Genomic DNA, 22,668 nt, shown 5'->3' with positions numbered 1-22,668 from the left:
TTGTCTGCCTACCGATGCCTGGCCCTTGCCTGAAGAGCACATGCCACACTCACTCCAGGCTTGGAACAAAACTACTAAACTTGTCAGCGAGCACAGAACATGTGGCGGAGATGAAAGGGTTTAATGGATGGGAGGATACGGAAAACTCCAAAGTAGAGAGGGTGAGGCGCTAAGAAAATCTTCACACTCAAGAACAGGTAGGTCTACTGACTTCCTCAATGAGTGGCTTAAAACGAACTCGATGTGGCATTGATTGAATGCATTGGTGTGCAGACCTGAACAAAAAATCCATGATGTTCCTGTTCTGGCTGTAAAGGGAGCATGAGGCACGGCCTATGACTTTTAGCTGCAGGCCGCATTTCTCTTTTTTAATTGCACTCTGTACTTAAAGTTAAGCAGTTGCAATTAAGCCGAGCTACACCCGAGGCTGGTGCAAATGGCTGAGGTTGGATTCAGTGGAAGTCAAAAAGAAGGAATCTCGTCACTGTCACAGGTCTTTCAACAAAAGAGACGCCCGTCGTCGACGAGTGCGGATGTGTGTTTCTGGCGCGCGCATTTACGCCAAGCAAGTGGCTCCTGTTTGCCTGGCAATACCGGTTTGAAGGCGTCCCCGGAGAAATACTGGAATCAGCTAGCTATCATTTACTGCTCCGGGCTTGTTTTCCGTGCTGCAGATCAAAGCCGAACAAAGACCGGCACTGATGACGCAATTATGCAGTACGTTTTAAATACAGTATCTTAAAACATGAAGTGAGCTATAATACGACTGCCCATACCGTAGTGTTAGCTTTAAAGACAAAAAATGAGTACATTTCCATTCTTCTGGTCGGGAAATTGTGCCACTGTCAGTAAAAATGTTTCCTAAATGCACTTTCTGTGGGTGATATTTCTAATGCTCAAAAACTCTCAGGTGTACTGAGGGGGTAGTAGCCTTCCTATTCAATACACCACAGCATAACAAAACCACAATCAAAGTCAAAGTTTAATAATTGGTTTGCGAAAAAAAACTACCCAAACCTAAAAAGTCGGGATGCAACTTGGCCGCTCTGTCCAAAGATGTGGGCGGCATCTGACAATGTCTTCCTCTAAAGTTCAAATGAGAAGGTACGTTGTCACTACTGAAGGTAAAACCCAAGTCAGCAACAGTGCTAACCTGTGCCAGCACATTCTTCTAAATGTTTTGTGAGGTGACTGTTAGAAATGGGGTTTTTGGTTGGCAGTCAGGTTGCCCTCTGTCCAAGCAAAATCCCTCACTCTAGTCAGGGTAAGTCACACACAATCCAAAATCAGCCTGTGCCCACCGTCTGGTAGCTTGGCACGAGCAGTCAGGCTTAACTTAGAAGGCAATGTGTAAAGCTGGCGGCTTCTTGCTATGGCATCATCAGAGGACTTCGACCTATCCTCAAATTCTTTGATGCACCTACAAGACAGCTGGTGGTTCAAGCATCAGTGCTGTCTAGGTTGGACTATGCCAACTCCCTACTGGCGGGGATAAACCAGTCAGAATTTTGGCGGCTCCAGCGGGTTCAAAACGCTGCGGCCCGACTGGTGACTGGTCTCCCCAGGCGATGTTCGGTGTCCAATACTCTGCGCTCTCTCCACTGGCTCCCTGTGCAGCAGAGGATTAGATTTAAGGTTCTCTGTTTTGCATTTAAAATCTTAAAGGGTACTTCCCCGCAAATCATGGAGAAATTGCTGATTCCTTATGTTCCCTCTCGCACTCTTAGATCGTTAGGCCAGAACTTAGCAGTGGTTCCGTGCGTCGAAAATTTCGGCACACGAAGCGTTCAAGTGAAAAAGAGAAGTCTTTTTGGTCCTGAGACTTCAGGGAACAGGAGGCAAGCTCTATCCAAGCCCTTGGAGAGCACTTTTACAGCCAGACAAGAGTTCAGCAAGGCAGCAGGCCAACAGCAAGGCAGCAGTCCTTCGTAGAAAAGCAGACAGGTGAGTCCTTTAAGCAGCCAGGCAGTTCAGCCAGGCAGCAGTCCTTTGTAGAAAAGCAGACAGGTGAGTCCTTTAAGCAGCCAGGCAGTTCTTCTTGGCAGGTTGTAGTTTCTGGTTCAGGTTTCTTCTCCAGCAAGTGTCTAATGAGGTAGGGCAGAGGCCCTGTTTTATACTAAGTTGTGCCTTTGAAGTGGGGGTGACTTCAAAGAGTGTCTAAGAAATGCACCAAGCCCCCTTTAAGTTCAATCCTGTCTGCCAGAGTCCCAGTAGGGGGTGTGGCAGTCCTTTGTGTGAGGGCAGGCCCTTCACCCTCCCGGCCAAGGAAGAACCATTCAAAATGCAGATGTATGCAAGTGAGGCTGAGTACCCTGTGTTTGGGGTGTGTCTGAGTGAATGCACAAGGAGCTGTCAACTAAACCTAGCCAGACGTGCACAAAAGATTTAAGTGCAAAGAAATGCTCACTTTCTAAAAGTGGCATTTCTAGAATAGTAATATTAAATCCGACTTCACCAGTCAGCAGGATTTTATATTACCATTCTGGCCATACTAAATATGACCTTCCTGCTCCTTTCAGATCAGCAGCTACCACTTCAACAGTGTATGAGGGCAGCCCCAATGTTAACCTATGAAGGGAGCAGGCATCATAGTAGTGTAAAAACTAATTTAGGAGTTTTACACTACCAGAACATATAACTACACAGGTACATGTCCTGCCTTTTACCCACACAGCACCCTGCTCTAGGGGTTACCTAGGGCACACATTAGGGGTGACTTATATGTAGAAAAAGGGGAGTTCTAGGCTTGGCAAATACTTTTAAATGCCAAGTCGAAGTGGCAGTGAAACTGCACACACAGGCCTTGCAATGGCAGGCCTGAGACAAGGTTAAGGGGCTACTGAAGTGGGTGGCACAACCAGTGCTGCAGGCCCACTAGTAACATTTAATCTACAGGCCCTAGGCACATATAGTGCACTTTACTAGGGACTTATAAGTAAATTAAATAGCCAATCATGGATAAACCAATCAATAGTACAATTTACACAGAGAGCATATGCACTTTAGCACTGGTTAGCAGTGGTAAAGTGCCCAGAGGTCAAAAGCCAACAACAACAGGTCAGAAAAAATAGGAGGAAGGAGGCAAAAAGTTTGGGGATGACCCTGTCAAAAAGCCAGGTACAACAGTGACCAAGTCTGAAGCATAGAAGAACGTTTAGTAAGCTTTCCACGCCTATCTGCTTCACCTGCTTAACTGTTTTAATGACTACATCGATGAAATCCAGACTGAACTTAGAGAAAACAAAAATGTGTCATCTTCCAACCCATAATTCATCCCCTGATCAAGGCAACCACCTTCCTTTTCTTGATTTTGAGAACCAATCATGCTTTTAGAGCTGTGAAAAAAAAGCAAAGCCTCCAAGTTCCTGGCTGAACTATGTCCAAACTCTACCCTGAAAGGCCATATTTACATACTAGTGTGGGCCGTCAGAGTGACAGTAAACGTTTCGCTTCACCCACAAGGATCTGGGTAAATAATAACCTAGTTCTAAAGTCCCATTCACCAAAACGTGTGTGAAAGGGAGGATCCAGTGAAATCTAGTGTCAGGAGTATGTGGAGACATATGTCACCCTACATGACAACCCCCTCTGGTTCAGACTGCAGAGGAGCATCCAGTGAGACGTAGCCTATATCATGGAGGAACTCCTCACTCAGTGCAGCAAAATGGCCGGAGGCATTGATTAGGACATACAGTGGTGCAACTCCTGAATAAAATAGAACCAAAAATCTTTATACAGACGTATACCTCATCAGTCAGCACAGCAACTGTGGAGTTACGCAGTACTTCTTGTTGTTTCCACTGCTCTTCAGTATCTACAAGTGGCAACTATATCAGGCTCAATCAGATGCAAGGGAAATGTGACCTCACTCCCTTCCAAGAGTTCAAATATACACAACTGCATCATGCCACAGCTGACTGTTCACTGGGCTGGTCTAGTCTGCCAGATGCAACCAGAGCACATAGTCTTAATGGAAAGGTCAGGTAAGGGAGAGATGTCAGCTGTCTGTAAAACCCTAATGAGTATTGTGCTGGACTGCTTGCAGCAACCTTCGAAAGTCAAAGGAAAGAAACTTTGGAAACCATTGCTTCAGATGCTGCACTAATGCAGCTGGGGAAGATGGTGATACGAGCGGGCTGGAGGATAATCTGATTCAAGATCTGTTAGAAGCGACATGTTCTGGTTGGCAGAGACAAGGCCCTAGTCAAGCAGGACCTACCACACCCATCAGGGGTAGGTGATTATACTCACTGTATAACGTGCTAACCCTTGGGTAGCTTGGCACAGAGCAGTCAGGCTTATCACTGGGGCAATGTGTAAAGCGTTGGCACAGCACTACCAGACAACAAATACACTGAGCATCACAAAAGAAACTTTACACAAGATGTAAATAAATAACGTTTGTATTCAACACACACATTAATTAACACAGCATGAACACCATGTCAAGCTGGGCATAAATCACATTTCGAAATATTACTAGCAGTACTATGCCCAACTGTGTTTAATACAATAAACAGTATGTACACATGACATAAATAATATTTTCCCTCCCAGCACCCTCATGGGGTGCTATACATGGTCAGCACAAGACCCACCCTAGAGATGACCCAGATTCAATAGCAAACAGTGGTAGGTTTCACCCCGGTTCACAACGTTAGCAGCAATATGCGCATATAGTGAAATGAAACACTTTTAAATAGCTCCGTGGCCTGGGCCACACAATTAAAACTCAATGTCAACCAAAATAGTCCTTTGGCGTAGAAGTGACGTGTGCAGCAACATGATTGAACCAATTACCTTCAATCACTCCCACACTCTCACTCCATACCACCACGCGGTGCCTCAGATATCAGGCGGCTTCCATATCACACACTCGCACAGACTTGCTCCCAGCACCATAAATGCGGTGCACTGAGACCCAACTGGTTAGTGTCACTGTGTTCACCCCCCCCCATGGGCCCAAACCTGCCTTCATCCTCCAATTCCTACTTCCCCACTAGCTGGAGATGAAAGCAACCTTTCCCCGGATACTTGGCCGCCTGCAGCCGGAGTCACACTTTCAGGATCCCGGGGGGGATAAAAAGATACGGCTTATCAGGCAACAGTTAGCACATGGAAGTTTGGCCTCCACTCGGGAAGTTCACTCAGAGGTCTGCAAAGCACGGGGGAAGGTTTGCTGGAGACCCTGCTTTGGTCACAGAGGCATCCAGCCAAGCTAGGCACTCCAATACTCAAATAGTTACCAATTCCACACCTCCCTGGAAGGAGGCACACTGTCTGGGGTGTGATGACTTGAGCCGCCCGACAATTCCAGTTGCACATGAAGAGTTTCCAGGTCCGCAACTCCCGGGAAGGAGGCACAACGTCTGGTTGCGCGATGACTTGAATCGCACTAGACGATTCCCATCCCACATGCAAAGTGCTCAATGCCGGGCCTCCCTGGAATGAAGCCCACCGTCTGGTGCACAATGACTTGAGTCACACCAGACAATTCCAATTGCACACAAAAAGGTTTCCAGTGCAGTTCCTTGGAACAGGCACTAGTGTTGTGCATGATGACTTGAGTCCCACCAGACAATTTCGATTGCATACACAAAGTGCTCAATGCTGTGCCTCCCTGAAATTAGGCAGAACATCTGGTTTGCGATGACTTGAGTTGCACCAGGCATTTCCAAACAAACACACGAAGAGTTCCAATCCTGTATCTCCCTGGAATGAGGCATAACGTCTGGTGCGTAATGAGCTGAGTCGCACCAGACAATCCAGTCACACACACACAGAGACGCAAGTTCAGTGATGCCTCCCGAGGTAGGATGCAGTATTGCTCCGGGTACGCCCTCAACTCTGAGGGTCGTAACCAGTGAAACGGACACTGCACACAATGGGCATGCAGTCTGAGGTCTTGCAAGAGAAAAGTGGCACACGACAAAGGTGGGCCACACGGGATCCCACAACCAGTGAATCCGCTCATGACCAACCAGACGCTTATGCATGTCGTGGCCACACGATGAAGGGCCACACTCCTTGAATGCAGGCAGTACTTTGAAGGCTCCACACCAGGCAAATCCAGTCTCCAGGTGCAGGACTTAGTTCTATGCATACACCACTTCTACCAGGTGGAGGCCGACAAATGATGTAGGTACATAGGACGGCAGTGCTCTCCAGATAGCACAGGTAGAAGGTGTAGGTCACTTGCATGAGGTATTTGATGTCCCTGAGACCTCCACAAAGAACAGGGGCCAAGCCAACAAGCCCTTGGAGAGCACACTTCAGAGTGCCACACTGCAGCAAGCAGTTTGCTCAGGCCAGTCACGATGCTGGAAGGATGCGCAATCCCTTCCAAGGGCAGTAAATATTCCTCTGCACAACGAATCCCTCTGGCAGTGCGTGCCAAGCAGTCCAGCCCTACGTCCTTGCAAGTGTAGCTCTGAGTTGCTGAGGTGTGGTATCAGTCGTTATACTGAAGTACGCCTTTGAAGTTAGGGGTGGTTCAGAGAGTTCCCCTTTGAGCCATAGGTGTCTCCCCTAAATTTCAGTCCTGGCTGCCATGTGGCTGTGGAATGCAGATCTTAATCTTTAGTGGGGCTATGATCTGGCTCTGAGAGGCCAAGTTTCAAAACCTCTGGCTCCATTCTATCCAGCCAGGACTTCAAATGGCAGAGGTCCGTCATTCCAGTTGCAGACGTTTTATAGCTGTGGCTGGGGAATGCACAGATGTGCTTCTCCCCAGCCTCCAGTGGAATGAAGCTGAATTAAAAAGACAGACAAAAAAAGCTTTAGACCACAGAAATACCCACTTTCTAGAAGTGGCATTTCTAGGGTTTTATTTACACAACCACCTTTACCATGGGAAGGGGTTTGTCATTGTGAATACAATGATAATAAACACCATGAGGCTGCTCCACTGTAATCCACTATTGCAGTTAGGATTAATTGTAAACTTTCGCCATTTTAACCTATTTGCAGATCAGCTCTCATTGGAAGTGAATACACGCCTGGGTATTCTTAACTCTCTGGGCATGTGTGCAGGGCAGGCTGGAACTAGTTTACAAACACAAAAAGGTGCAAGTTCACCCAAACAGGCATGCTGTGACATACTCAGCATATTATATGAAATCCCCCTTGTGCAAGTGGGCACATGCTGGCAAGCTGTGCCAGGCTCAGTATTTATGCAACTACCATTGTGCAAGTGTGCACATACTGTTAATCTGTGCCAGCATCACTATATATGAAACCACCATTGTGCTGGTGTGCACATTGTGGTAAACTGTGCCATGCTCAGTACCTTATTGAACACCATTGTGCAAATGCACACACTGGCCTGCAGTGACAGGTCCAACACCTAGTAAAACCCTATTGTGCAAGTGCCCACACACTGGTCTGCTGTGACAGGCTCAGTATATATTAAACCACCATCATGTAAGTGTGCACACGATAGCCTGCTGTGACAGGCTCCATGTATAGTAACCATGACACAAGTGCAGACACCCTGACCTACATTGGCAGGTCAAGTACACGCTGGTTAGTGCCACTTCCTATCAGGTTTAGGAAGGGCTTGTGCACTTCCACAGTGTACAGACAGTGGGACAGTGCCCAGGCCCCCCAGGCCACAACAAGGGAATCATCTGCCCTAGGGGAATGGCTGACCCCTTAGGTAGGGAAAACTCATGTGGGTGTTCTTTTCTCCCAGGGCATGGCACACCCTGGTATACCTGCCCTGCCTCACGCTTACCACCTGGTCCGCCCCCTATAGGGAGTGCTTTAGGGGTAGGGTAAGGCCTACTCTGGGTTGGCCACGGCATGAAAGATGCCACCTTAGCGCAGGGCACATGCGCCCCCACGGAGCTGCATTGTCAGGCCTAAGACATGCTTGACTCAGTGCAACATCCCACTACTAGACAGGGCTGTACCTGCCCCGAGTATGTGGTGTACCTTTTTTCAGGGCACTCCCGGGACAGCACCTCAACCACACACATTAGAGCCCCTTCCTGGCATGTGTAGGAAGGGCGCACACACTTTCCCCTGCAGTACAGTCAGAAATGCCAAGAGTTCTAAGGCCAGGCTAAAAGAGTCAGCAAAAAACCTGGGAGGAAAAAACAAAATATTTCACAAAAATCCTCTAAAAAGGCCCATATCCAAAAAGATCCTACACAAAGCCTATTACTTTAGGAGTAGGCTATTAGTCCAGGTTTAAAAGAACTGTGTTGGCTACCTGCCACTGTCTCTGTGTCACAAGCAATTTGGAGAAGAATTTCAGGACATTATAAAACAGTTTTAACTCTGACATGACACAAGTCGGTAGGCTTTGATCTATGGCTGTCATACGGAAGGCTTTTAATTTGTGGACAGATTGTTTGCTGTATATTATGAGTGATACATTGCTCCGCTGGCACTGGTGAACTTTCCAAGAGGAGATGCAGCAATGAAACAAGTTGACCAGATGTAACCCACAAGTTGAAACGTCTTTTAACCATATGCCTAGAAATCACATTTAGTAAAAGTATGGATAGTCTCTAGGACACACATTTAAACCATTACGAGACAGGGAAAGTATAGGGTGTGTAGCAAAGTACCATCTTGCCTGGCATGTTACCCCCATATTTCACTGTATATATGTTGTTTTAGTTGTATGTGTCACTGGGACCCTGCCAGCCAGGGCCCCAGTGCTCATAAGTGTGCCCTGTATGTGTTACCTGTGTTATGACTAACTGTCTCACTGAGGCTCTGCTATCCAGAACCTCAGTGGTTATGCTCTCTCATTTCTTTCCAAATTGTCACTAACAGGCTAGTGACCAATTTCACCAATTTACATTGGCATACTGGAACACCCTTTTAATTCCATAGTATATGGTACTGAGGTACCCAGGGTATTGGGGTTCCAGGAGATCCCTATGGGCTGCAGCATTTCTTTTGCCACCCATAGGGAGCTCTGACAATTCTTACACAGGCCTACCACTGCAGCCTGAGTGAAATAACGTCCACGTTATTTCACAGCCATTTACCACTGCACTTAAGTAACTTATAAGTCACCTATATGTCTAACCTTTACCTGGTAAAGGTTGGGTGCTAAGTTACTTAGTGTGTGGGCACCCTGGCACTAGCCAAGGTGCCCCCACATGGTTCAGGGCAAATTCCCCGGACTTTGTGAGTGCGGGGACACCATTACACGCGTGCACTACATATAGGTCACTACCTATATGTAGCTTCACAATGGTAACTCCGAATATGGCCATGTAACATGTCTATGATCATGGAATTGCCCCCTCAATGCCATCCTGGCATTGTTGGCACAATCCCATGATCCCACGGGTCTCTAGCACAGACCCGGGTACTGCCAAACTGCCTTTTCAGGGGTTTCACTGCAGCTGCTGCTGCTGCCAACCCCTCAGACAGGTTTCTGCCCTCCTGGGGTCCAGCCAGGCTTGGCCCAGGAAGGCAGAACAAAGGACTTCCTCAGAGAGAGGGTGTTACACCCTCTCCCTTTGGAAAAAGGTGTTAAGGCAGGGGAGGAGTAGCCTCCCCCAGCCTCTGGAAATGCTTTCATGGGCACAGATGGTGCCCATTTCTGCATAAGCCAGTCTACACCGGTTCAGGGATCCCCCAGCCCTGCTGTGGCACGAAACTGGACAAAGGAAAGGGGAGTGACCACTCCCCTGACCTGCACCTCCCCTGGGAGGTGCCCAGAGCTCCTCCAGTGTGCTCCAGACCTCTGCCATCTTGGAAACAGAGGTGCTGCTGGCACACTGGACTGCTCTGAGTGGCCAGTGCCAGCAGGTGACGTCAGAGACTCCTTCTGATAGGCTCCTTCAGGTGTTGCTAGCCTATCCTCTCTCCTAGGTAGCCAAACCCTCTTTTCTGGCTATTTAGGGTCTCTGCTTTGGGGAATTCTTTAGATAACGAATGCAAGAGCTCATCAGAGTTCCTCTGCATCTCTCTCTTCACCTTCTGCCAAGGAATCGACTGCTGACCGCGCTGGAAGCCTGCAAAACTGCAACAAAGTAGCAAAGACGACTACTGCGACACTGTAACGCTGATCCTGCCGCCTTCTCGACTGTTTTCCTGGTGGTGCATGCTGTGGGGGTAGTCTGCCTCCTCTCTGCACTAGAAGCTCAGAAGAAATCTCCCGTGGGTCGACAGAATCTTCCCCTGCAACCGCAGGCACCAAAGAACTGCATCACCGGTCCTCTGGGTCTCCTCTCAGCACGACGAGCGAGGTCCCTTGAACTCAGCAACTCTGTCCAAGTGACTCCCACAGTCCAGTGACTCTTCAGTCCAAGTTTGGTGGAGGTAAGTCCTTGCCTCCCCACGCTAGACTGCATTGCTGGGAACGGCGTGTTTTGCAGCTACTCCAGCTCCTGTGCACTCACCGAGGATTTCCTTTGTGCACAGCCAAGCCTGGGTCCACAGCACTCTAACCTGCATTGCACACCCTCCTGAGTTGTCCTCCGGCGGCGTGGGACTCTCTTGTGTAACTTCGGGTGAGCACCTTTTCACCCCACTTTGTAGTGCCTGTTCCGGCACGTCTGCAGGTGCTGCTTGCTTCTGAGTGGGCTCCTTCTCTTGCTGGGCGCCCCCTCTGTCTCCTCACGCAATTGGCGACATCCTGGTCCCTCCTGGGCCACAGCAGCATCCAAAAACCCTAACCGCGACCCTTGCAGCTAGCAAGGCTTGTTTGCAGTCTTTCTGCACGAAAACACCTCTGCACGACTCTTCACGACGTGGGACATCCATCCTCCAAAGGGGAAGTTTCTAGCCCTTGTCGTTCTTGCAGAATCCACAGCTTCTACCATCCGGTGGCAGCTTCTTTGCACCCACAGCTGGCATTTCCTGGGCATCTGCCCACTCCCGACTTGATCGTGACTCTTGGACTTGGTCCCCTTGTTCCACAGGTACCCTCGTCAGGAAATCCATCGATGTCGCATTGCTGGTGTTGTTGTTTCTTGCAGAATTCCCCTATCACGACTTCTGTTTTCTCTGGGGAACTTAGGTGCACTTTGTACCCACTTTTCAGGGTCTTGGGGTGGGCTATTTTTCTAACCCTCACTGTTTTCTTACAGTCCCAGCGACCCTCTACAAGCTCACATAGGTTTGGGGTCCATTCGTTATTCGCATTCCACTTTTGGAGTATATGGTTTGTGTTGCCCCTATACCTATGTGCTCCCATTGCAATCTATTGTGACTATACATTGCTTGCACTGTTTTCTATTGCTATTACTGCATAATTTTGGTATTGTGTACATATATCTTGTGTATATTTGCTATCCTCATACTGAGGGTACTCACTGAGATACTTTGGCATATTGTCATAAAAATAAAGTACCTCTATTTTTAGTATATCTGTGTATTGTGTTTTCTTATGATATTGTGCATATGACACTAGTGGTACTGTAGGAGCTTCACTCGTCTCCTAGTTCAGCCTAAGCTGCTCTGCTAAGCTACCATTTTCGATCAGCCTAAGCTGCTAGACACCCCTCTACACTAATAAGGGATAACTGGACCTGGTGCAAGGTGTAAGTACCCCTTGGTACCCCCTACAAGCCAGGCCAGCCTCGTACAGGGTGTCTTTATGAACAGAGAAACAAAAACTAAGTAGGGACATGTCATGACCTAAAATGTAGCACTGACAGTCATAGGTAGTATTCAGTAGCTACTACATTCAGCTGACAAAAGACTAGAGCACAGCCCTTCACCTCGGCGTGCATTGGAGTACACATATGATTGGAAGTCCGTGCCATTGTAATGAAAATCCAGTTTCGATATCTTGGTTCCTTACGTGAGATGTCTTCTATTTTTTACAGTAATCACAGCTGTTCACTACTACAGTTGATAGCACCCATAATTGAACCAGACGGTGGCTGGTCTTAGACCTTTGTAGTTTGAATGACGGACAAAGGGTTACAGATATAGTGTAATATGCTGGATGCTGGAGATGGGGTTTTTCTTTGATGTCTGATTGTGTGAGTAGACTACCCCTTGCTCCTTTTTCCCTCTTTGCTTCTTCCTTGTTGTGATGACTAACCCGAATTATGTAAATTATTGCTTTATTTGCTCCAGCCCGAAACCACCTCTGTCTGCTGGCTCTTCATGTGAGTAATCCAGTGTACTCTCCAAATAAAAGCACAAGTGTGTGCTCATGTAACTCCCACAGTCAAGTCTGCACTCTAATAAATACGTCTGATCCATTTTACAAATAACAAACATTGGTGTAATATCATGCCATATATTTTACTAGATGGTGAAAACTCATGCAAACAAAGCTAGGTTTGTCCTGACTTCTTTGGCTTAGTGTAATAACAAAAGATGACATCCGTGGGGTTAGATTTGGTGGCTCCCGAATTAACTGTACTCATTCTAGACCTACAAGGTTATCATGTTACATTTTCTAATGTGGGTGGGTATTTTCTTTTACAATAGATGCACTCCTACTTTTTATGTTACCGGATCTCTGAGTACATTCAATAACATATAGATATCATCCATGCACTGTAGGTCGTGCTTTCAAATTCAGCTGTCCTGAAGAAGGTTTTGTTTACATTTTGGTGCCACCGAAACGCGTTGATGGAATTTGAAAGCATGACCTACAGTGCTTGGAAGATATCTATATGTTATTGAATGTACTCATAAGAGATCCAGTGACATAACAAGTAGGAGTGCATCTATTGTAAAAGGCAAATTGGATCACCTTGGAAAATTCCCCCTTTAGTTTTGTATATGTTATGTTGGTGTATTTGTCTTTTTATGTATATGAAATTTTAACTGTATCAATTTTGAAAGAATTTAATTAAATTAATGCCTTGTAAATATTTTCAAACTACTTTAGTATTGGGTTAGAATAAATATGTTGTTGTGATTGATGACTGAGTGATTGCTCTAAAAATTCGTTTTTTCAACAGGGGAAAGTTTGTGGTTTTTGCCAAGCAGAAAAAAGACAGTCTAGCTAGTCACAGCTCCCTTATAGAGCCCGACTGGACGTTTATCTTCTCGGGCATTTCCCCGGGGGTGGCCCTGGAGGCATTTGACTCTGATTTTTGCAGGCTTACGGCCACCTGTGTCACTCTCTCCACCTCCCTGTGTTTTTGCTGCTTGCTCAGTCGGTGTATAAGGGTAGACAGAAACATAGAGATCTTTAAAACAAATATAGGGGTTGGTTTGAACATTTTTGCAGTGGCTGCTGTTGGTTTCCAGTCTGGAGCTGTCCTCGTATCTAAGCGTGGCACTTCATTTGCTAACAAGTGAGCAACCCTTTGCCATCTACAGCATTTTTATACCGAGGCAGCAGTATGATAGAGCTGGTAGGTTTGCCTATCATATTGCTTTGGGGTTGAGAAATGTTTAATTACATCCGGATGGCTGAACTGAGATGCTCTTTCAGATGCTAATTGGTCAGTGCTGTTGGGTGATAGTCTGCTAAGTAACTTAGTATTGTCTAACATGTTCTGTTGTGTAAGTGACCATGAAGCACCTTGGTGGCAACAAGGCATTTCTGAGTTGTGTTGGCTGAAAGCCCAGTCTTAATGTGTTGTGCTGAATGGGCTATTGTCTTTCGGGAACGATGCAGGCTACAAGAATCACTATGATTTATCAGTCTGTTATCACAATCTGTTATCTGTTAGCACAATATAATTTCTGCTCCGGCATGAAATTTGCCACTGTTGCATGACCCATGATTGTCCCACTAGACCATACTGATAATATGGGATGTTGTTGTTTAGTCTCTGGAACTGGGTTCGTTGTGTACCTCCATGATGACCGGTTCTCATGAGACATCTGCTTTGTCTGGAGATTGTTAGGATGCACGTGAGGAATGACCAAGATCAGTCACTGGAATTGCATGGAGGATAAGGCCCTCACGGTTCATGCAGTAATATTATGTTCCGACAGTCCTTGTAAAGATGGGAACTAAAATTGGATGTACACTGAGTATTTCTGATTACCCTCTTCCTGGCATCTTGTTTTGTGAGTTCTTGGGTGTTTTTGTGTGGGATCGTATCACTACATACAATTAAGACAGAGATGATGATGTATTGTACTATTGATTTCATTAAGGACTTCCTTTGCAAGGCTGAGTTTCCTTGATAGATGTGTTTACTCTCTCAGTGAATTGATAACTATTTTTTTTCTTTTGGACGATATCCGGATTACTGCTTAGTATGTCAGCAATGAGTGTGTAAACGTTTCCTTCTTAGATACGAAGAATAGCCTGCCCCTCTCTGGTTCTAAGCCATTGCTTATGTTGTCTTCTCTTCAGAGAGAAATGCCTTCTCCCACTTCAACTCGCCTTGGAGTCGAAGAGCGTGAAGCTGGCCCAGCATGCCTTAGCAGGGATGCAGGTAAGAACTATTGATTTTGTTTTGTTAATTTATTGAAAGTAATAAATGCTGCTGATGTCAATCTGGCCTGGTTCAATTGTACTTTAAATCGTGTTCTTATCACAGTTTTCCTCACGCTGGCTTTAAGCTTTCAGTAATCAACTTGGGAACAATACACCTTGACACTGCCTTCCTACAGAGCCAAAAATATTTTTTCAACAAGTTCAGTCACCAAGTATAAAAGCCTGAGAAGTGTTTTCTTTTCTATTATCTTCTCCCCAGCATCACTTAATCTTCCCTTCTGCTTAACACATCATAGATGATGTCAGTGCACCCTTGCTAATTCTTGTTACATCTAAAGAAATTGGCATCGGTACTGCCCATGGTCTTGCTTCCGTTGTTCCAGGGCTCAGTCATTTATGTTGTTCTGATTATTCCCACCACGCATACATAAACCAAATTTGGTTTAAGTTGTGAATCCTCAGCTTGCTGAATTTCACTTGTGATGATGGGAAGTGGTTGGGTACTTCCTGAGTACTTTATGACGTTGGGTACTGCCTGAATCTAGTTAGGACATTGGATACTTCCAATAAGGTTATTACAGGGTACTGCCAGAGAAGGGTTTTCCATGCATACCACTGCCTTCCTTGCATACTTTGTAGTGTGATGGAGGTGGGTCCTCCTGAACTACGCCATAGTCCTGCTATCTGCCATGTCCCAGGAATAAGTGAGTGGATCATAAATGTAACATAATGCATATTATCTTCAGGACCAATGAAAAGAATACAAAGTCATGGTCGGAGTTGGAAGGGAGTTAGTTTTTTTATGTTCATTTTTGTTCACACCATTGAGAAGCATTTCCCGCCCCTTCGTGGCATAAGGTTTGCTGTTAAAAAGCTACATTCATTTGCTAGAGCTGGGGTAATACGTCCCTCTTATTTTTGCCCATTTAATCTGGGGGCTTGTGGCTCGAGCGCTATACAAATACTGCAATATCGATTCTTAATCTCTGAGACCGCGTAAATAACGTCTTATGTGTAATGCACTCAGTGCTATTGTTGAGCAGGCACATGACGTAGTCGTTGCATTTCTAATATGCTCATGACAGGTTAATTGTATTATTAGCAGAACAGTGAGCATGTTTGTTCTTGCTACTTGGACTAATTGCTTGAGACCTCATTATATGTTGCTCATTGTTTAGAGGAAGAGGTACCCGGGCTGAAATTAACGACCCAGGTTGGTATGTCCCCCTCACTCTGAGCATTGAAAGTTTTAGTCCCTGAAATAACTAAGTCATGCAGAGCACTGATTACTGTGTCCTTTTAATTCCTGGTTCTCCCCCCCATTGACATTTCCCCTCCTGGTTAGCATCTGCTGAGGCGGTGGAGGGGCCAATGCGGGGTAAAGGTTGCAAAGCCGCAGGGTCGGAAGGCTGTCGGGGAAGGCAGGCTCAGGAGCCGCTGGGGCGGAGCAATGCAGTCTGTGCTGTTGGAAGGGGTCGAAGTGGGGCCAAACTGTTCCTGTGTCCTTTACCCGCCCTGGACCCATGGTTCCATCGGATGCAGATTCGCACCAAGTGAACCATTTGAGGGTGGGGACATTGACTTGGCTAAACCCTCACTCCGCCAGAGGTACCGCTAATGCCAACGTAGAATCAAGGCCTCAGTGTGCTAATTCAGTTTCAAGCCAAAAAGAAAATGCAAAGAGAATGCACTGAAGAGAATGCCACTGAGTAAAATGGTCGCCATTTTAAAGGGCAGCTTTTATTACACTTGGTGAGAAGTTTGCTTTTGGGGATTATAGTTGGTAAACATATTTTATAATCCTTCTTTAAGGAGTGCAAAATACCAAAAGGCAGTTACTCTCCAATGCTTGTATCGCAGAGAGATTGTGAAGGTACTAGTCACACATTTAGATTTTCCAAAGAATTCGGAGACAAGAACAGAATCAGTAGCACCATGAATTTGTAATTGTGGGCTATGGCCGTCCCTGTATCTCTGCTACACTTCTGATTCGGTTTATACTTCCGGACAAGAGATCATATCAGCTTTCCTTTATACGCTGAACAGAACTCTTAAATGTTCATTTCATATGTCTCTTCTCTGCCCCCATAAAACCCACCCTTTTTGCTTTGAGTTGCAAGCTATGGTTTACCCTTTTGGTTCTACTGTGTAAATAGTTGTTGCAGGTTCTCATCTTCTTGTTATCCTGGCAATCAGTGTCCCGCTTTGCTATTTGTGTTTGTGTGCCATGCTTTCCCTGCATCTCCTCCCATATGCGACTTTACACCGTGTTAGCCCTGTTTCTCCTAGTGTTGCCCTTTGGATGTCATATATTGCCCATGAATTTGTATATCGATTCTGTTGAATTGATGTAATATGTGATAGTCCTTCCATATTTCACTTCAAAAGCTCACTTTTTCATCCATCTTGCCCCTGCTTTGTTGGGATCTTTATGGAACCACTTTATATTTATTATCCATTTTCTCTCCACTGCCACTGAGTAACTCAGCTTTCCATGCCTCAGGTCTCTGCAACAGCTGCATCACATTGTGTATCAGTCATTTTTCTCAGTATGGCACATTCCTTGCCATTCACCCCTATCTCTTGCACAACCCCTCCCAAAATGAATCTTCTTAGTGATGCTTTTGTTGATTGACTGAGATAAAGTTACCTATGTTGTAGTCTAAATAGTGTGATCACCTTTCTTTTACTTTTGAATGATTGCCATGGCTCTAAGTAGTGAGATGGGTGGCTTATAGAGGTAAACTAGTGTATTCATCTTCCATTACCTAGCTCTAAATTCACTCCTCATCTGTTTGTGTTCTATGTGTTTCAGTTTGTTTTCGGGTATAGTTAAGTACTGTTTGCACACTTTATTATATATATATATATATGCAAACAGAGTAGAAAGTGTAAGTGAAATTTTCACCGCTAAAGGACTGTCCCATAATTTGAGTACCCCAATGCTTGTGCTCCTCTTTTCAAAATAAAAGGCGCTGCTTGTCCTTTTTCCATGTCTAGGTCATGCTCGGGGGTCATTTTATGAGGGTCACAGGGCACGTCTGCTGTTGTGAGCCTGGCTGTGGGCAAATCTTTGTGAGTGGATTAGCCTCTCACTAGCATAGATGTTTGGCGAGTGGGTTTTTTGATTAAGAAAGTATTGTGATATCTACTAACTGCAGAGACTACTTCTGTATGTAAGAACATACAAGACATACAAGAGAACATTCCAAAGAGTATGTACTAGACAGTGCAGTGCGCAAACGCACAGCTTGTAGAATGTGGCGAGGGCCTGTGAGTAATAGGTAGGCGTGCAGTTGGATTCTCAGTAAATTGACCTTCCGAGGCATTGAATTGTGTCTGTTGCCTTCCACAGAAGCTTCTGTCGGATGAACGAGTTGTCTCCCTGGAAACGGATTCTGACGAGAGGCAGTTGCTCAATCAGATGCTGAATGCCATGAAAGTGACTCCATCCCTTCACGAGGACCTGCAGGTTGAGGTCATGAAGGTGGGTACCGCAGGGGTCTTCTAATGAGCGGGGACGTTTAACAGAGGTTGTCCGTAAACACCCACACTTCATCTGTACAGTCCCTCCCATCTGTACATCATTGGTACTTGTCAATTCATTTACACATATACCATCTCGAACTGAAATTCTGTGCAGAAGTCTTATACAGTTGGCACTCGGCTCATTCACTGCGTGTAATCAGGTCCAGGATATGGGCTAAGGGTAGATTCGAGTGAGATGGCAAGGTCGTGTATCAGTCCTTTAAGGGCCTATAGTGCGGTCCTGATACAGTTCTCTTTTGGGCGAGTAGAGCCATAAAGTTAGACCCATCTCGTCGCCACCTGTAGCACTGCACTGGGGACGGTAGATTTGCTGCTTCTGAGAATTGAGCAGGATTGCATCTTTTATGCATCACTGCTCTAGCGTTAGACTTAAAAACAAGTACGTTTATTGCTTCTTTTTAAACATGAGCAAACTTGAAATTCGTGTTAATTAGCTGACAGCGTTGCCACTCGCTCTGTCACTATAATACATCTTAATATTTCCTTCCAGAGTGCAAAGTGTGAGAAACATGTTGTTACACTGTGAATACAGAGCGCAGCCAGGTGAGAACCACTGAATTCATACAGTACATGAATACCAAACACAGACCAGGGACGTGAAGAAGAGGGGTGGAAGGCGAAAAAAGGTTTAATTATGTCAGAGCATCACTCTTCCTCAGTCACTGTGTAACACAAAGGGGTCCAGCACGAAAATAAAAATATACTTGATTGGGGGTCTTCTAAAAGTGACAAATTTAATCTTAAGGCCCCTCCTCATCGTAGTTACCTGCTGGTTGCGCACGATGGGCTCCCCCTAGAGCTATTTGATAGGAGAAATAAGCTCTGCCTTCCTAATAGTGGAGTATATAGGGAGCTAGAAGACAGGTTAAAAGTGCAGGAGGAAGGAAATTAATCTGCGTTTTTTGGTATTAGTCCCTCCCAAGCGCATAATTACAATTATTGTACTCGGGGAACTGCATAATGCAGAGTGCCAGTGATTGTCTACATGTTTCTTCCATTCAGCCTTTGAGCATCTGTGGTCCGGGGCAATTGTCAAGACAAAAGTCCCCTATTTTCAGTCCTGTGGTAAAGGTAAATGTGAAATGATATAAGCTGCACCAAGGGCCACTGGAACTATACAGCAGGGGAGGGCCAGATTATGCAGCAGAGTTGAGAAAACTATGTGACAACAAGAGGCCAATTATGCGGCGTAATGCTGCACATTTTGTGGTTGTATTACTTCACTATTTTATATTTTTTTTCGCTAAACACTGCCTGTGCATTGGTTGAACCTTATTAGTACCAGTTTATCACCTAGGTATAGCAAAGGGCAACAGAAGGGTGTCCAGTCAACCTTTGCAAAGGGTCTTCCAATCTGCAGGAGCATGGCACCGTGGTTTTAGCAACTGTTCAGCTGTTTGAGCTAGAAACAATATTTTTGTGGTAACATCTTCAGATTATGCAGCAAATGATGAATTATGCAGCAAATCTTTAATTATGCAAAACACGCCACGGCCGCAAAATTGCATGAATCCAGTTGCCCTGGCTACACCTTACCTTGTTGGTATAGCCTGTTCTGGTTCTTTGACCTATGATGCTGAGGGAGATAATACACATCATATATTATTTTACGATTATCAGGCACATAATATCCCTTTATCTCATTATTATGAGGACATTCCCCTATGCAAAATGTTTTTAACTTTAAAGTGTATCCACACAGAAGAATAAAAAAGATAGATCACCAAGCACACAAGTGCATCCCATCACCACATAGTACAGGCGTCCGTATTGCAAAATTTGTGTAGGCTCACCAGATTTGGCAAGTAATAGAGCCACTTGGCTCTTACCAGGGTTTTTATAGTACTGCTATCGTCGAGATAAATTTCAAGTTACCTTGTGTAATAGCCTCTATCGAAAAAGTATTTCTGGGGCATCTTTAGTTCACCTACCCAACAGGTCAGGCATGGTGTCTTTGATTCTAACACAAGCAGCCTGCAAAGTAAAGACCTGGCTCGGAGGCCCGTGACATTCCACTGCCAGGAGTTCCTAGCACAGTAGGCCCTTTTACAACCATCAGCTATCGGAATGCCAAACCCACGGGATTGAAACAGTGAGGGACCTATTTAGAGATGGTCAGCTCTTGACCTTCGACCAGCTTCAACAAGATTATGTAATCCCCCGGGGCAATTTCTTATGTATGTGCCCCTCCTGGCCTCCATGGGTTCACTATGGGGATTCCTTACAGAATAACCGCCCTGACATGAAGTCTTACACACCCTGTACTTGATGGGCCACAGGCCCATCTCATTACTTGCTTTATAAAGCCATTAGAACACACCTACATGCACTGCTAACTCACCTCCGGCAGAGCTGGGAGGACGACATCGGGAGGCCATTCCACGACTCGGAGTGGGCCAGGGCACTGGAATTCCCCAAGACAGTATCCAGAAATGTGTGTTTTAAAAACATTCAATGTATGCTCTTACATTGAGCCCACCTAAACCCGCCACATAAATAAACTATTCCTGGCATCCCGACTAACATGCCCATGATGCCCTCAAATCGTGGCAGACTTCCAACATATGTTCTGGCCCTGTCCAGCTCTCCAGCACTACTGGGATGGAATTCATACCACCCTAGCCTCGGTCATAGAACTTGACACACTCAGAACTTGGACAGCCAAAGCACTGGGACTATTCCCCGCCAAAATCATCATACAGTAAGGGCCCGTTTCACCAATCTGGCAATCCTGTAGCCAAACGTCTCCTAACAATGCACTGGAAGGACCAACACCTGCCCAGCCTGGCTCAGTGGCACTCTGCGTTTTCCCACTGGGAAGAGGCAGAGAGGTCCGCTTTGCATTGGGAAGAAGGCCGCCACATACGGCGACGCCCTATAGCAGTGGCCTGGGATGTCATGCTCCTACAGTTCAGACAACAAATAGCAGAGAGATCCCCTCCTTGTCACCCTCACGCTGTTTCTGAGAGGCCTCAGACCTCAGGGCGAATACCCTCTATCCTTTCCTACTTCCCCCTCACACGAGAACCCCTACGCCCCATCGAAAAGACAGCTTTTGCACTCTCCTCTTCGTCCATTCCCACGATCGCCAGGTACTCTTCTTAACCAGATATAGACACATTGCCCGTCCTCAGTTCTGTTATTACCTCCCTTTTTCCACTCCCTGTTCCGGAACATAACTTACATTTTGTTCTTACACTCAAGTCTCCCGAGTTGTTATCACTGTAACAGTTTTCACGAACAGCCAGTAACTGAGAGCTCTGGAATGGTGCGCGCTGCGACCACCAATGATTCCCGTATTGATAAGTACATCTTTGCTTTTGTCGAGCTCACAGCTTGTAACATGTCTTCAGTGGCTATGTCAAAGTATTATGCAAAACCTAATAAAGAGATTTGGAAAATAATAGTTTTGGGACACTGGTCATCTATTGTTTCCAGACCTCCCCACTTGGGTTCCACATATATTATTACTACGTTCACCACCTAATTCTCTACAAATCACAGTAACAAAATGGTATGTTGTAAATAAATAATTGTACATTTTCACCATATATTCATTGCTGTATACTTATCACTAATTCTGTGCAACCCAGAGATGGAGAAATTACTTTCAATTCTGATATACCTCTTATCATCTTGAGACTATTTAAACTGTTTGCAAAATGGAGTTAAGCAGCGTGACAAAGGCAGAGTACAGTGAAAACGCATCCTGTGTTCGTTGCTGTCTGATCAATAAACAGGTATAATAAAAAAAAAAGTCAATTAAACAGGGACAGACACAAATAACTGAGTTAAAGAATTGCTAATTTTAGAAATATTTATTACACAAATTCAAAAAGGTGCGGTACAGAAATCGTAAAATGCAAATGGTTTGTTATTGGCGGGAAGGTTCTTAGAAATGGAGCAGTACAGAATAGTGACCAAATTCAGAAAAGCTCTATGTCCCAAATGAGCAACAAAAAGAATAAGAATTCAGACAGCATCTCAATTAGCATTGGGAAAGACGCAGGAATTGTCGAGCTCACCCCCAAAATCTAGAGTTTACATAGGAAATCGTCCCCTAGAACAGACCTAAAGCTGCAAAATCACCATGGTGTGAGCAAAACTGTTATTATTACAGAAAATCATAACATGATTCTATTAAACGTCATATTGCCTTACCGTCTAAGCACTACCCCTCTAAATTAATATTGATTCAACCCCTCTATGCTAATGTCATTCGGAGTTGTCAGGACAAACTAGTTACAAAACAACAATGAACTATTGTGAGTGACTACAGTGAGCTAACAGAAGGGGCCTTGAGTGATCGCAACATTACTGAGTCTATGTTGGAAAGGTTTTCTTCAAGGACAGCAAAAACAACGTCAATGGAAACAAACAAACACAACCACTTGACTGTGAGCTGCAGAAATTATAAACAGTGGACGTATAGGGGAAAGACATCTATTTTGAACAAGATGGCATTGAGGCCTTATTGAGGTCTAGTTAGCACAAGCCAGGAAAAGGCCCTTTGAAAATTCATACCAAATTCGTTTCAAAAGAAGTAACATCAAGTAAGTGTACACATGTAATTCCTAGCATAAAACCATGATATGCACAGTTTTATAAGTGCACCAAAAAACCCCTCCCACATTTAATGGGGGCATCCCTCCACAACGGTGCTGCAATTGGAATCAAAATGTCACAACGTTACACATGTAGGTATAATGTCATGTGTGATTCCATTAGGGGTCCAATGTGTTTATTAAGGTGGACATACCATCTTAGTATAGAGCGAAGATTCT

At 45.3% G+C, this 22,668-nt stretch overlaps 1 protein-coding gene across 3 annotated transcripts in view; it reads left to right on the top strand.

The window, feature by feature from the left end:
- Nucleotides 1-22,668, top strand: part of ARFGEF3 (ARFGEF family member 3) — a 402,727-nt gene that overhangs the window by 82,668 nt on the left and 297,391 nt on the right. For all 3 annotated transcript variants that reach the window (XM_069234334.1, XM_069234333.1, XM_069234332.1), the window contains exons 3-4: nucleotides 14,252-14,333; nucleotides 17,691-17,822. In XM_069234334.1, coding sequence (XP_069090435.1) covers nucleotides 14,252-14,333; nucleotides 17,691-17,822 — 214 coding nt within the window. The remainder of the gene's footprint in view (nucleotides 1-14,251; nucleotides 14,334-17,690; nucleotides 17,823-22,668) is intronic.

The sequence above is a fragment of the Pleurodeles waltl genome, chromosome 5, assembly GCF_031143425.1.
Source record: "Pleurodeles waltl isolate 20211129_DDA chromosome 5, aPleWal1.hap1.20221129, whole genome shotgun sequence".
Classification (NCBI taxonomy): Eukaryota; Metazoa; Chordata; class Amphibia; order Caudata; family Salamandridae; genus Pleurodeles; species Pleurodeles waltl.
This window is presented reverse-complemented; position numbering and strand designations above follow the sequence as displayed.